This window comes from Dendropsophus ebraccatus, chromosome 4 (genome assembly GCF_027789765.1).
Source record: "Dendropsophus ebraccatus isolate aDenEbr1 chromosome 4, aDenEbr1.pat, whole genome shotgun sequence".
Classification (NCBI taxonomy): Eukaryota; Metazoa; Chordata; class Amphibia; order Anura; family Hylidae; genus Dendropsophus; species Dendropsophus ebraccatus.
Window position 1 is genome coordinate 104713059 of NC_091457.1, and position 16915 is coordinate 104729973.

General features: G+C 42.4%; 1 protein-coding gene across 1 annotated transcript; it reads left to right on the top strand.

The window, feature by feature from the left end:
• Positions 1-1699: 1699 nt before the first annotated feature.
• LOC138789308 (extracellular calcium-sensing receptor-like) lies at positions 1700-16111 on the top strand. Its single transcript, XM_069967912.1, has 7 exons — positions 1700-1774; positions 3999-4069; positions 10319-10613; positions 11108-11923; positions 13709-13936; positions 14413-14536; positions 15216-16111. The coding sequence occupies exons 2-7, from the start codon at positions 4041-4043 to the stop codon at positions 16109-16111; spliced, it is 2388 nt and encodes a 795-aa protein (XP_069824013.1). The 5' UTR covers positions 1700-1774; positions 3999-4040.
• Positions 16112-16915: the final 804 nt, after the last annotated feature.

The window sequence follows — 16915 nt, forward strand, 5'->3', positions numbered from 1 at the left end:
CTTTTTATTACATTTTTTCTGGATTTAATGTAAACAAAAATGCGCAATTTTGGGGGCGATCGGGGCTGCGGGGGGGGGGGGGGGGTTGATCACTCGATCACCGCCCGCCCGCAGCCCCGGCCGCCTGGAGCGAGCATATACTTTACCTAATCCCGGCTCCGGCTTGCTGAAGACACCGGGAACCGCCGAAGCAAGCTGGAGCCGGGATCAGGTAAAGTATATGCTCCAGCGGCCGGGGGGTTAACAGGGCGGTCTGGGGACAAACTCGCAGCAGGGATGTAGATCATCTAAATAGATTGCCGAGCCGGGATCAGCGTCATTCCGACGCTGAGCCCCGGCCGGCTCATTACAACAGATCTCCCCTCTGCAATTGCATTGCAGGGGGGGGAGATCCCCCACTAGACACCAGGGAGAGGGGGCACAGATACTATACAAATGCAGCTGTCAGCTTTGACAGCTGCATTTGAATAGTTAATTAGTTGGCCGCGGCGGCTAATACCTGCGGTCCCTGGCTTTACATAGCAACCGGGGACCACGGGCTGCAGAGAAGGCTCACGCTGGGAGCCCTCTCTGATCTCCCTTAATGGCCGCATGACGGGTATACCCGTCATGCGTCGTTAAGCGGTTAAAGGGGTATTCTGGTCAAACATAACTTTTCATATGCTGCAGCCCATGATGAAGCTAACAATCCATCACATACTTGTTATTATATATTCAATCTAGAGATGAGCGAACCGGGTTCGGGTTCGAGTCCATCCGAACCCGAACTTTCGGAATTTGATTAGCGGGGGCTGCTGAACTTGGATAAAGCTCTAAGGTTGTCTGGAAAACATGGATACAGCCAATGACTATATCCAAGTTTTCTACATAGCCTTAGGGCTTTATCCAACTTCAGCAGCCACCGCTAATCAAATGCCGAAAGTTCGGGTTCGGATGGACTCGAGCATGCTCGAGGTTCGCTCATCTCTAATTCAGTCTCCTTCCCCCTGTTTTGAGCTGCTGCTTTCTGCTGAAGACACAAAAAGCTGTGTGTGAGTTTTTCTCTCCATTTCTCCCCCTCCCTTCTGAGATGGCTGATGTAAACAAGTCCCTGGCAGGCTGTATCTGCAAATTTTTAATGCCAGGAGGTATAATCACAGTGAGTTCATCAGCAACTTGACCCCAGATTAACCTTCCGAGCATTAAAAGGAAGCTACAAAGTGACAGATAGAGCCTGCCAGGGACTTGTTTACATCAGCTGTCTTGGAGATTTTTTTGTCTTCAGTAGAAAGCAGCAGCTCAGAACTGGTGGAAGAAGGGTCCTGTACATATCACACATGGTCTCAGAAATATAAAATGCAGCCGTCCTCACCTGGTGCCCAAAGGAGCAGCTCATCCTGGTACAGGTAAAGAGAAGTACAGGACATGTTGTATCACACTCTACCTAATAGAGGCTACTAGGCAGCCAATTTACACTTTTATTGGTCGATGATCTAGCTAGTCTAGCTGTTCCGCTGTCTGCAGCATTGTATGTTGAGTCTGGTTTTAAGATATGATGGTCAAGAAAGGACCATTGTATGTTGAAAACTTTGTAACCTAAGGCCATTGTAAGTTGAGAGACCACAGTATAGTATTGTCATGTAATTCATTTCCTCATCTGTTTCTTTCCAGGTTCCCCCATCCATATGTTGTGATAGTTGTCCCCCAGGATTCAGAAAGGCTCCCCGAGAAGGTCAGCCATTCTGTTGCTATGATTGTCTTCCCTGCTCAGATGGAGAAATTTCCAACCAGACTGGTGTGTTTGCATTTAAATTTCCCTAAATTCTTATGAAAAGGACAAAACATTATTTTTCAATTCTTAAGTAGCTGTAAATCTACTTTCAGGCTATGTTCACACTACGTAAATCTACGGCCGTAGTTCTCGCTGCAGAACTCCAGACGTAGATTTGCGGGGTGGAACATAGCATTATTTGCTATGGGATCCTGGCTGGAGCGTACACACATTGTATACGCTCTGGCCGGTTCCCATACGACGCCGCAAACAACTGACAGGTCCATTATTTGCGGACGGAATTCAATGAATTCCGCCCGCAGAAGTACCTGTCAGTTCACACAGTGAAGCGAGTGGCTCCGTCCGCTTGCTTCACTCTGTGCTACGGGAAGCTCTGATGCGGGCGCGCGCTGATGCGCCCGCATCAGAGCTTCACGGAGGAAAGATCATCCTTAAAGTGACACTGTCACCCCCTTTGTTCATTTTGACATCTCTACACAGGTGTAAAGGGTAAATTTAGTGTTTTTCATATCTTATTTCATATCATATGTCATGGTGCTTGTTCAAGTAAAAAGTGTCCTTTTATCATCTGCAGATTGTATTAAGTGGGCGTGGCCTCGCGGCACTAGCGCCACATAACCCCGCCCACAACGGCACAATTGGCCCCGCCCCCTCGCCGGCCATTGGAACAGGCTGGCCGAAAGGTCTAGACTCCACCCCCTTTACGTTGGACAACCAATGGGCGTCAAGGGGGCGTCAACCGTGCCGTTGTGGGCGGGGTTATGTGGCGCTAGTGCCGCGAGGCCACGCCCACTTAATACAATCTGCAGTTGATAAAAGGACACTTTTTACTTGAACAAGCACCATGACATATGATATGAAATAAGATATGAAAAACACTAAATTTACCCTTTACACCTGTGTAGAGATGTCAGAATGCACAAAGGGGGTGACAGTGTCACTTTAAGTACCGGCCATGATGATCCAGGGTGAGACCGGCCTTTCCGTGACCCGGCCGGAGTCACGGAACAGCCGGTTTCATACGTAGTGTGAACATAGTCTCAAGGTGAAAGGGGGCTGACAGAAATATTAATCTACTACGGTATAACGTTTACATGTTGCATATCTGTAGAGTAGTTTGCAAAGTACTGCTGTTACTTCTACTATTACTGCTGCTGCTGTTGCATCTGCTGCTACTACTACTACTACCACCACCACTACTACTACCACCACCACCACCACTACTACTGATATTGCTATTGTTATTGCTACTACTAATCTGCAATTGCTACTTCTACCACTAGATGGCACTATAATACTGTGAAAACTGACCAATAGACAAACTAGTTGCAATTAGCCCCTTCTAGAAGCAGCAATATTTAGCAACAACCTTTATGTTGTTTTTATACCCACCTTCCAAGACCGATAACAGTTTTCTTACCCCCACAGAGGAGTTATCATTTTTTAAAGAGAAAAAATTAACAATTTTTTTAGCTTCTTTTAATGAAGTTAAATTGCAGAAGTAAATTTACTGTATGTTAGTCTAATAATGGCAAAAAATAAAAGTATTTTGCACTGTCATATTCTTATTCCTGTAACTTTTCTTTATTCTTTTTCGAAAGACCACCTGTGTGAGGACCGTTAACTTGGCAGTTAGCTCAATCAGCCTGCTTCCTTTAAACTTTGTGCCCCTCTGTTCCTGGTACTGGGAAAAGCTGGATGCAGTCCTGGACTGGACACAGTTTTTCCAGGCACCCAGGGAAGAGCAACATGGAGTTCAAAGGCAGCAGGTTGACTACCAAGCTAACAAAGCGCTTCGATATGCTAACACTGTAAATTTGCTCATTTGTACTTGCGTTTTGCAGCGTGAGATGTAGTTTTTATTGGTATTACTTTTGGGTACATGAGACCATTAATACATATCTGACACACACACACACACACACACACACACACACACACATATGTGTGTAAGTGGATTTTTTTAATTACTGGTGTATCTTAATCATTTAAAAACTTCAATTGTTCTTTACTTTTTTTGTTCAGGGTCTTTAGGTGCAGGTCTTGAATCAGAGATTATTTTATCACTTGTACAATGCACTGTAAGGCAATGTTCTCACTGTTTTTTATGCTCATTTTGATGTAATACTGTGGCACTCTCCATGACAGATAAAGTGATGGATTTTACATTATAATTATATGGATTATACATTACATTGTATCTAAATGTTGTGCACTGTTTATTCAGATACCAATGACTGCTTGAGGTGCCCAGAAGATCAGTGGCCCAATGAGAACCGAGTCAAATGCATCCCAAAGGTGATAGAATTTCTCTCGTATGAAGAACCTCTAGGCATAGCGTTGTCTACCATCACCAGTGCCTGCTCTCTCCTCACTATCTCAGTTCTCTGTATTTTCTTCCGGTTCCGGGATACTCCACTGGTGAAAGCCAACAACAGGAGCTTGAGTTATCTTCTGCTTGTGGCCCTACTCCTCTGCTTCCTCTGTTCTTTCTTGTTCATTGGCCGGCCTTCCATCATCACCTGCCTCATTCGACAGGCTGTATTTGGGACTATATTTTCCTTTTGTGTGTCCTGTATCTTTGCCAAAACTATAACTGTTGTGATTGCCTTTAGTGCCACCAAACCAAACAGCTCCCTCAGGAAATGGGTGGGATCCTCAATTCCCAACTCCACGATCCTCCTAGGTGCAAGCATCCAATGTGTCATCTGCACAACATGGGTCATCATGTATCCATCATCTCCAGAACTCAATATGAAGGCAACTAAAGGTGTCATAACCATTGAGTGCAGGGATCAATCCATCACTTTCTTCTATGTCATGTTGGGTTTCCTGGGATTTTTGGCTCTTTTGACCCTGGTCATTGCCTTTCTAGCTCGGAACCTCCCTGATGGATTCAATGAGACCAAGTTCATTACATTTAGTATGTTGGTCTTCACCAGTGTCTGGATCTCCTTTATCCCAGCCTATGTTAGCACCAAGGGAAAATACACAGTGGCAGTGGAAATTTTTGCCATCCTCTCATCCAGTCTTGGTCTGATATGCTGCATTTTTGCCCCAAAATGTCACATTATTATCCTAAAACCTCATATGAACACAAAAGAGTTTTTAATATCAAAGAGTCAGATCAACAGGAAAGCATAGGAGTCATCTAATGAATAGATTATAATACCATGGTGACTATACATAATTTTAATCCACATCAGTTTTTTTTCTATTTGTTACCAGAAAATTCCATATTATTTAAATAGGCACTGGCATTAAAAAAAAAAGTGTACCCCTACTGATAAGAAGAAAGAGTCAGGAAAAACGTACAGTAGCACTGTACGCAGCAATCTCTGTACAGACACTAAAAGTCTATAGTGTCAATTGAGAGTGAGGAAGTGGTGGGCTACTGCTCATGTACTTGTTCTCCTGATCAGTGGTGGTCTTTTTAGCTCCCTGTGACACATCAAAAGTTTCTTTTTAGTAATAAGTTTGCTTTAAAGTGACGCTGTACCCACAATCTAAACCCTCCAAACCACTTGTACCTTCGGATAGCTGATTTTAATCCAAGATCTGTCCTGGGGTCCGTTTGGCAGGTGATGCAGTTATTGTCCTAAAAAACAACTTCTAAACTTGCAGCCCTGTGCCCAACGACCGGGGCTTAGAGTATCTGTGTCCTAACTTTTCACCACCCCTCCGTCCCTCCTCCTCACCCTCTCCATCGTTAGAAATGCTACTGGAACATTTTCTCCTGTCTGAACATTGCACAGATATCTTAACGATCCAGCCCATGTGCCGGGCTGACACAGCTAAGGAAGAGGAGACAATCTGCCTTGAACATTCCTAATGATGAGGAAGGCGGGGAGGAGAAACGGAGAGGGTGTGCCAGCCTAATGCATACACAATCTAGGCCACGGCCGTTGGGCATGGGGCTGCCAGTTTAAAAGTTGTTTTTTAGGACAATAACTGCATCACCTGCCAAACGGACCCCAGGACAGATCTTGGATTAAAAGCAGCTATCCGAAGGTACAAGTGGTTGGGGGGGGGGGGGGGCAGATTGTGGGTACAGAGTCACTTTAACCCATAGCCGCACCATGCAGTTATAGTACGTCCTGGCAGGAGGTTAGTTTCCGCACCAGGACGTACTATAACTTCCCGGCTCCCGATGCTCACTGTTTATGTAAACAGTGACCGGGAGCTGAAACTAAACTGTCAGCTGATAGCTGACAGTTTAGTGAAGCCGTTCCTGGACCCCCAGCAGGGGTCCAGGAAAGGCAATCACCGGCATCAGGGGATCGGTAACGATCCACTGATGCTGGTGCACATTCAGCAGTAACCCCCGGGTCCCGGTCTCTGCTGAGGTCCGGGACCGGGGGAAGCTGGGGCAGAGATCCCTCCCTCTCCTCCTCCCCTGCCTCTGATGACCCCCCCCCCCACGATCGGAGCCCCCCCCCCGCACTTGATCGGCGCCCCCCCTCCCCCCGCGATTCCCGCGGCCCCCCCCCGCGATCGGCACCCCCCCCCCGCGATTCCCGCGGCCCCCCCCCCCCCCCCGCGATCGGCACCCCCGTCCGCAGTAGCCACGCCCCCACCCGCGATAGCCACGCCCCCTGGTCCCGGGACTCACCCTGAGCTCAGGGATCCAGGGACGGCCTCCTCCTGGGAAGCATGTGACCAGCGTTTGTCCAATGACGCTGGTCACATTGCTTCTCTGTACTGTGATTGACAGCTCTGTGATCAGAGCTGTCAATCACAGTGTCTGACAGTGAGGACCAGAGGCTGGATGCAGGGTCTGATCCCCCACTAGCTGAATGCTATGTGAGGAGATCAGAGCCTGCATCCACATAGTGTATACACAAAACACACACATAATAAATACCCCCTCCCCTGTGATCTCCCAGTGATAAGGGAGATCTTAGTCAGCGTCAGTTAGAAAGCGCCAGTCAGTGTCCGTTAGTAATCGTTAGTCAGTGTCCGTTAGTAACCGTCAGTCAGTGTCTGTTAGTAAGTGTCATTCAGTGTGCATTAGTAAGCATCAGTCAGTGTCTGTTAGTAAGCGTCAGCCAGCAATCGTTAGTCAGTGTCCGTTAGTAAGCGTCAGTCAGTGTCCATTAGTAATCGTTAGTCAGTGTCCGTTAGTAAGCGTCAGTCAGTGTCCTTTAGTAAGCGTCAGTCAGTGTCCGTTAGTGTCAGTCAGCGTGCATTAGTAAGCACCAGTCAGTGTCTGTTAGTAAGCGTCAGTCAGTGTCCGTTAGTAATCGTTAGTCAGTGTCCGTTAGTAAGCGTCAGTCAGTGTCCATTAGTAAGCGTCAGTCAGCGTCCGTTAGTGTCAGTCAGCGTGCATTAGTAAGCACCAGTCAGTGTCTGCTAGTAAGCGTCAGCCAGCGTCCGTTAGTAATCGTTAGTCAGTGTCCGTTAGTAAGCGTCAGTGTCCGTTAGTAATCGTTAGTCAGTGTCCGTTAGTAAGTGTCAGTCAGTGTCCGTTAGTACTCATTAGTCAGTGTCCGTTAGTAAGCGTCAGTCAGCATCCGTTAGTAAGTGTCAGTCAGCGTGCATTAGTAAGCGCCAGTCAGTGTCTGTTAGTAAGCATCAGTCAGCGTCCGTTAGTAACCGCCAGTGTCTGTTAGTAAGCATCAATGTCCGTTAGTGTCAGTGTCTGTTAGTGTAATTCAGCGTCCGTTAATAAACATCAGCCTTCGTTAGTGTCAGTAAACGTCGTTGCATTTACTGCTACAGTAGGAGTGCCCACACAGACAGAGGTGCTCCTTCTCTTCTGAGCCGTGTTGTGCGTCCGTACAATTTTTTACGTTCACAAATTGGGTATTTTCTTACTCAGGAGAAATTGCTTTACAAATTTTGGGGGGCTTTCGCTTCTCCAAGCTTTCTGGAATTTGGAAAATTTGGGGTTTCACTAACGTGTAAGTGTGAAAAATTTGATTTTTAATGTTCATGGGCCCCTTTTGCAAAAAACTGTGAAAAACTTGTGGGGTCAAAATGCCCACTGTACCCCTTGTTACGTTCCTTAAGGGGTGTAGTTTTCAAATTGGGGTCACTTGTGGGGGGTTCCCACTGTCTCAGCACTAGGGGGGCTCTGTAACTGTAACATGGTCTCCTACATTTATTCCAGCCAAATCCACGCTCCAAAATCCAAAGGGTGCTCCCTCTCTTCTGAGCCATGTTGTGCGCTTGTGCAACACTTTATGTCCACAAATGGGGTATTAATAAAAACTGCAGATTCAGAGGAATAAATGTTTTATTACATTTTACTTTTTATAGCTGGTTTGGTATGAAAAAAATAGGATTGAATTGGGATCTCTGCAAAGAAAGTGGAAATTTTTACTTTCCACACTTTCTTTGAAGTTATTCCTGTGAAATGCGTAAAGGGTTAAAAAACTGTATGAATGTCAATTTGAATACTTGAAAGGGTGAAGATTTCAAAATGGGGTGAATTATGGGCGTTTTCTAGTAAACAGGCCTCTAGAATATGCTTCAAAACTGATCTGGTCCCTAAAAAAAACTGAGTTTAAATTTTCACAAAAATTTTGAAAGTTGCTACTAAACAATTACGTCTCTAAAATCCCCCAAAAAAGTTAAAGCATGTTCACCAAATGCTGCCAATATAAAGTAGACTTGTTATAGATATGAATTAATCAATAATTTATGTGGTATAACTATCTTCCTTATTGGCAGAAACTTTCAAATTTAGAGAAATGCAATAATTTTTACATTTTTCACAACATTTTGGAGTTTTTCACAAAAAAACGCTAAAGGTATCGATCCAAATTTACCACTAACATAAAGTAGAATATGTCACGAAAAAACAATCTTGGAATCACAAGGATTGATAAAAGCATTCCAAAGTTACAGAGGCATAAAATGACACGTCATATTTGAAAAATTTGGCTGTGTCATAAATGCCAAAACTGGCTGTGTCCCCTAAGGGTTAATTGTGATTTTCAATATAGACATATTTACTTTTAGTGGTGTTTTTGTGAAAAATGTCCAAAAATGTGCACTTCTCACACTGGCCATTAGAGAAGACACAATAGGGGAAATTTTATGCTTTCTGCATCCCACTTGTCGGATTTGCCCTGTAGACTGGAACATGATCAGCATAGTCATCTCATTATTATCAGCACATGCTGTATAGTCTGCCCAAGTCACAAGCATATTATTATTAGAGGGTAGGGTCAGCAAGGCAATCTTACTATGACTAGATGGTAGGGATTTAATGCCTGGAGGTGTAGATAAGGTAGGATACTGTAGCTGCATTAGACACCAAGATAAGACTCTGTATAAAGCTGCACTGTCAGGTCTCATTCACACATCCTCAAGTTGTATCCCCAACAGGACCTGCGATTGAGGCCAAATTTAGAACACATTGCTTTCAATTACCTTAATCTCTGGAGGGGGAGCAGTACCTCCAAAATAAATAAATAATAAAAAAATAAAAAAATTATATTTATAAATATATATATATATTATATATATATATCACAGCTTCTGTAACCTATTGTTGAATTGCTTGGTCTTTACACATTTGTTTGAAATTGGTTTGTACATTTGGTAATACAGTTGTTAATAAATAAAATGGCCTGCCTGTTATTCTATTACTATTTCATGTTTAATATGCAAATTTCTAACCAGGCCGTCATGTCACGGTGACAAGTAGGTGCCAACTTTATCAATAACCGTGACGGAGGGAAATATTATTGATAGTAAAGTAAAAGTAAATCATGTCACTTCTCTGTGGCCTCAAAGCCTAAATCACACCCAAAACAATTTTTTTCTCATCACAAAAAGCCAAATTCTCAGATGTCTTGATATAATGAGTCTCCTGAGCAACAGGAAATGTTGCAGCTTGTCAGGGCGGAAATGACTGATGGCCCAAGTACATCCTAGGGGCAGAGAGAATTGGATTTTTCTCAGGAGCTTTTACCAGGAAATAATTGTCCATTGGAAATCAGCCCAGAATAATTCAATCAATTTTCCTCAATTACCCAATTAGAAGATCTTAATTTTACTGTCACAATGAGGCTAATTGATTAAATCAGATCATCTTAGAGAATGAGATATAAGCCAGGCAGCATAGCTCGCAGCATTTGGAGGTGCATCTCCTCCACATGAGTCTCATTATTCACTCTACATTTTCACACCTCCCAATGAGGTTATCAAAGATCCTGGTTTTTCTAGCACTCATCACAGTTGTCCAAGAGTCTTCCCAAAACCAATGTCAGCTTGAGAGGCAAAGTATTGAGTCCTTCTCATCCCATGGAGACATCATCCTCGGAGTCATCACCCTAATCCATTCCACTATTGACCAGCCATATGTGACTTATAGGGAGAAACCGAAACCTGCATCTTGTGAAGAGTAAGAGTAAATGATGTGCTTCTATCTATCTATCTATCTATCCCAATCGTGTATATAGCTTGAAAACAGAATATTGCATCTTAGTAACTGACTAGACTGACTAATATGACTAAATCTTTGCATCTAGTGTGACCATGTATCCTAATGTGTGATAAGTATACTGTAATGTAATGTATCTTCCTCTTCTTCAGTTTTGTCACCAGGTACTACAGAGATGTCTTAGCCGTAATATTTGCCATAGAGGAGATTAATGAGAACATTCAGCTTCTGCCAAACCTCACCCTTGGGTTTGATATTTTTGATTCTTGTGTGTCAGAGGCCAGAGCCATTCAGGCCACATTGATGCTCCTCTGGGATGAGTCTGGTTCATATTATGAGTCCATTCAAAGCTGCAAGGATACATTCCTGGCTGGGATTGTAGGAGATTCCATGTCAACAATGTCCATCCCCATCGCCAGATTACTGGGTCCATGCCATTATCCACAGGTATAGGTCTGTAGGCCTAGAGGCTGATAAGCAGCAATTCTATGTTAGATTGGTGGTTGGTGGAGTACAGTGATATACCGATATAAGTATGAAAACCTCCATTCCCTGGTATAATGTTTGAGAAGACTCCTGGCTCTGCTGAGGTGTTCATTTCTACAATATGTACATGAAATATTTATTCTTTAGATTATTCATAATCATAAACCCTTAAAGGTATTTAGTGAAAAATGACGTAAAAGTCTCATCAGCCTGTATTATTGATCATATTGGGTATTTTCTTCAATTCTGGGAAGTACATTTATTCTGGGAAGTACTTGGGATGTACTATGGTGTTTAAGGGGCTCAAAAGCTGAAGACATCACTATTATATATGGCACATGTTAATAAGGACAATGGTACAGATATTACACTGGGGTTAGGGAGCTTGTTACCGTTTTGAATCCATTCAGACATAAATTACTCATTTGAAAGTTTCTACTGTTCTCAATTTACAGATCAGCTTTGGAGCTTTTGATCCAGACTTAGATGACAGACATCAATTCCCAACATTCCTACGCACTGTGCCCAATGAGAACATCCAGAATAAAGCCATATCACAGCTGCTGAAGCATCTTGGATGGACATGGGTGGGCATCTTGACCAGAGATGATGACCTTGGGGCACTAGATGGACAAAATTTGAAAGAAGAAATTCGTCGGAACCAAGGCTGTGTGGCTTTCCTGGAAAAGATCCATTACCGTTACCCCATCGAAAGAATTAAGAAAATCTACAATATTGTTGTGAACTCTTCAGCAGTAGCAGTGGTGGTGTATTGTGAGGAAATGCATGTGAAGCCTCTTCTGGACATGATGTCGGAGGTCGGGACAAAAGGGAAGATCTGGATCTATACCCTGAGCTTTACTTTCATTCCAGACATGTTCTCAGAAGAAACCTCAAAGTTACTAAATGGCTCCATTGGTCTTGTTCTCCATAGCGAGCCTCTGCCCCAATTTGATATCTATCTCCAACAGATCCATCCATACAAATATGCAAATGACATCTACATACAGCAGTTTTGGGAAGTGGCATTTAATTGTAGCTGGTTCCCAAATGATCATCTTGCTAATGACACACAAGACAATGTATATTGCACCGGAGATGAAGATCTGAAGGATAAAGTGGAGTCTCTGTTTGAGCTTGGGGATCTGAGCTACACCTTCCAGGCTTATATTGCAGTTTACGCTTTTGCTTATGCTCTTCACAACCTCCTGCTCTGTATGAAGTCTGCACAAAAGTCCGGCAGCTGTGGGGAAACTCTGCTGCCCTGGCAGGTATAGCTTGGGGTCACTATGAGATCAGGGGTTGTCATTTGTTCCTTCACCATTGTAGGCCTCACAGTTAGGGAATAATGTTATGTAAAGTGTATGTATAATATATGGATATATAATATTAGGTGTATGAGCAGCCGTAAAATATAATGTGTTTAAAGGGTATGTATGATGTTGTAGCCTTTTTTAAAAAGAAATAAATAAGATACTATTCAAACAGACTTGTCTAGAAATCTCCTACCTTTTCTTGTCCACAGATTCTAAGCACACCTACCTGTCTCAAAGGCAACAAACTGCAAGGTGAGTCAAAAGTCTCAGGACACTCTTTCATTTCAGAAACAAAATAGAAAATGACACATCTGAATACCCCAGTGGGTAATAGGTGGGGGGTGGACTATCTTTTAGGCTATGTCCAAAACTCTGTAGGTAGGTTGTGCACACAAGGTGGGACCAGTATGTATAGAAAAAAACCAGCACTCATTAAATCAATCCAAGCTTATTTATTCAGTGCAATATGCATCATGATACTTCAACTATGTGTTTCGCCCAGGCATAGCCTTCATCAGCTTGGCCAAGCTGATAAAGGCCATTTTTGGCTAAAACGTGCACTTGATGTAACCCAATGCATATTGCACTGAATAAATAAGCTCAGATTGATTTAATGAGTGCTGGGTTTCTTCTATACATGTCCAAAACATTGTCTTCATATTAAAATATTAGATCAAGGGAAAGTATTTCTAATGAGAAGGTGGTCATGTAGCATATCAATGACCAGAATTGTCGCAGCAATCAATTGCCACAATTATATTTGCAATATCTCCTGTGGCTCAAAAGTTATTAACACAGAAAGTTACTTTGTGTTCAGCTTCAGCTCTGTGTTCAGCACCATGGACAACACACTGAACACATCAAAAAGCTGTGCATAGCAGTGAATGTTTCTAGTTGTTGCAACTTTCTGTGTTGATAACCTTTGAACCACAGGTGCCAATCTAATTGAAGCAATCGATTTCTGAGACAATTCTCATCCTCTTTGATATGCTACATGACCACCTTCCCTTTGGAAATAACTTGCCCTTGATCCAGTATGGCGGCTTTCAAGATGGTGGCCATTCCTGAACATATAAAAGGGTATCCTGAGACTTTTCACTAACCCTGTACAAACAAAGCTGTACACAGAAAACAGTAGAAATTATTCATTAAACGCAAGTCTGTACATTAGCAGGAATGATATTGGTAACTATACTGTCAGGTTTTCAAGTAAAATTATTTTTCATCACTATTTTACTATTTTTTGCAAAGTGTTTTCTGATTATTATTATTATTATTATTATTATTATTATTATTATTATTATTATCATACTTATAATTTATTAATGCATTATAGAGAAAAATAAAGATAGTCATGAACAAAAAGTGTTGGAAGTGCTTATTATTTATTATTACTATTGATATGTTTTATTATGCTTAGAATATTTAATTCATTTAGGTAAACTTAGTTTTTCTTTAATAAATAAAATACATTGCTTAAACATCAACAAATTATTTAAATAAATGAGAAATATTTATAAGACTAATGTCCAGGTTTACACAGTCAGTGATGATAAAAGTACTAACATTTTAAATGAATATTTTAATAGTTTTTCAGCATTTTTACATTCTTGCTGTTGCCTCTTTAACTTTTTATTTTTCACTGATTGTCAAGTCTTTTTGGGAAACACCTGGAATTTCGCCATAGTGTTTTGGAAATATTACGGCTGTCATGTGACCACAGGTTCTTACCTATTTCAGGTTTACCAGTATCTGATGAAAATTTCCTTCATGACCTCTTCAGGATATGAAATATACTTTAATGATGCTGGTGAAGTTCCAGCCACATTTGATATAATGAATCTTCAGATATTTCCTAAAAATGAGTACAGATTGGTAAAGGTGGGGAGGTACGATTCTTGGGCCGGGAGAAGTGAGCAGATCTCTCTAGATACTGGAGCTGTCATCTGGAACCAGGAATATAAGGAGGTGACGCATGTGTTTCCATCCATTTATTTTCTTTTTTTAAGTGTGGAACTGAGGTTCCTGAGGGTTTTGTTACTATTATTGCTCAAAGTTTGCGGCCTTTGTTACTATCATTGCTCATACAGGGCATGTAATCAAATAATCTAAAAGATTTTGTATTGAATCACTCCCACTATTGTCTCACCCCAACCCACTTGTTAATGAGTTCCAATCTCATTGATCCGCACATGTGTACAGAGCCAACTACACGGCTCAAAAGTTCTGCGGGAAGATCTACATGAACAACTGCTAGATTTAATCAGCCATCGGCAGCACTTCCCCTGTTACGTTTCAGAACAGATGGACCAGCTACTGAACTCCAACTCGTATCACAATATAATAAAAAGGGAATCAGCACAGAATGCGGGATCATAATGACTTGCTAACAAAAAGTGGAGATTGACATCTAAAGCTATTTTTATTTTTTTCTCCATATCTAGTTTCCACATTCAGTTTGCAGTGAAAGTTGCCAACCTGGAAACCGTAAAGTCTCTATACAGGGCCGTCCCGTGTGCTGCTTCCAGTGCGTTCCGTGCTCGCTTGGAGAAATCACCAATGAAACTGGTAAATTGGGTTATTTAGTCTTATATCTCTCTGGTTACATTGTGTGCTGGTTAGCTATTGAGTAGATAATTGCAGATTGCGCTATAATATTAAATATTGGTTCACAAAATTTCAATAATTTGAGAAAATGTAAATTTTCTACTGCCACAAAACTGGTATCTATGTTTAGTCATATACTTAGACTTGCTTTAAAAGAACTGTGTTATTCTTAGGGCAGGGCCCAAGGGTGTATAACATGAGCTAGATTTAGGTATATGAAAAATAACATATACTTCCTTTCCTCATGCCACCGCCATTTTCCCGCTGCGCAACAAAACTAAGAGCCCTGTCAGAACAATGGCAGGGGAGCGAGGCAAGTAACTATGGGGGAAATTTATCAAACATGGCGTAAGGTAGAATTGGTTTAGTTGCCCCTAACAACCAATCAGATTCCACCTTTCATTTTCCAAAGGATCTTTGAGGAATAAAAAGTGGAATCTGGTTGCTAGGGACAACTAAGCCAGTTCTACTTTACACCAGTTCGATAAATTTCCCCCTATGTGCTTTTATTTAGCACCGGCCTGGGCACAGATCTAAAATAAAAAATAATCTCCAGAATACCGCTTCAAGCTTCTATGTAGCATGTATTTTATGTTGTCATTGTCTTATGAGATCATGAATAAATCCTGATTCCCTTTAGATGCAGCCACTTGTACAAAATGCCCAGAAGACAAGTGGCCCAATGAGAAGCGTAATGATTGCCTCATGAAGTTGATTCAGTTTCTGGCCTATGAAGAGATAATGGGGATTTCCTTGGCAGCTGCTTCCATTTCCTTCTCCATTATTACTCTATCAATTCTATGCATCTTCAGAAAATTCTCAGACACACCAGTGGTTAAAGCCAACAACCGAAGCATCAGCTACCTTATCCTTATAGGACTCATTGTGTGTTTCCTCTCCTCACTCATTTTCATTGGCTATCCATTTGGGATCATCTGCATCCTCCGTCAAGTTGTGTTTGGTGTGTCTTTCTCGGTCGTTGTCTCAGGGATGTTGGCCAAGACAATCACAGTGATCCTTGTCTTCCAATCCACAAAGCCCAACTCAATTGGCAAACGCTTTGACTCTAGCATCTCGAAGGCCACCATATTTGTCTGTCCTCTTTTCCAGATAGTCATCTGCATTGTTTGGCTTGGCATGTCTCCTCCCTATGCAGAATTGAACACAACATCTAAACCTGATACAATAATTGCACAATGTAATGAGGGATCCAATCTATTCTTCTACTGCATGTTGGGTTATATGGGACTTTTAGCAACTATAAGCTTCATTGTGGCTTTTCTATCAAGGAAGCTCCCTGACAGTTTTAGTGAGGGCCAGTATATCACCTTCAGTATGTTTGTATTTCTCAGTGTCTGGATATGTTTTATTCCTGCATACCTGAGTGCTGAAGGAAAGAACCTTGTCATAGTGGAAGTGTTTGCAATCATAGCTTCCAGTGCTGGTCTCCTGGGTTGTCTATTTTTTCCTAAATGTTACATTATCCTCTTCCGACCAGAAATAAACACAAAACAGTATGTAAGGGGAAAGCAATGACCTGTCTCCCCCCCCCTCACACACACAGCCCACTGACTATCTTCAAGGTTTTTAGGCAATGGCCAGTGACACACATAGACTATGTTCACGTGAACGACCGGCTGTTCCGTGACCCCCACCCGGTCACGGAACGGCCGGTCTCTGCACAGATCATTCCGGCCGGTACTGCAGTACCGGCCGGATGATCTTTATGGCCGTAGTGTTCTGATGCGGACGCATCACCGCACGCCCGCATCAGAACTCCCCATAGGACACAATGAAGCAAGCGTCCGGAGCCGCTCGCTTCATTGTGTGAACTGATAGGGTTTCCTACATGTCCGTTCTATGCGGCACTGCTTGGGATCCCGGCCGGAGCGTATACTTTGTGTATTTGCTCTGGCCGGGATCCCATAGAACAATAGGCTATGTTCCCCTCCGCACAAAGTACTTTTACGTAGTGTGAACATAGCCATATACTGATGCATTTCACACACTGATAAATGGGACTATATCATAATAAATAATGAGCAGCCAGAGTAATGTCTGACTGAACTAGCAAAGCTGTGTCAGTTCAGTTTGGTAGCGCTCTGGCCATTTCGGAGCTCACTGCATTATAATCCATTAAGTCCTATATACAGGGAGTTGTTCATTCCGTTGGCTGCATTTCATATACTCAATACAGATGAATACAACTGCACTTACTGCTTCAATTGAAAAATCCATCTCCTTGTAAACATATGCTGTATTAGTAAAGACAACCACTGTTAAATCTTGGCCATGATGATACTCATTGTTCCATCCTTGGCATATGGAGGAGTTTATTTT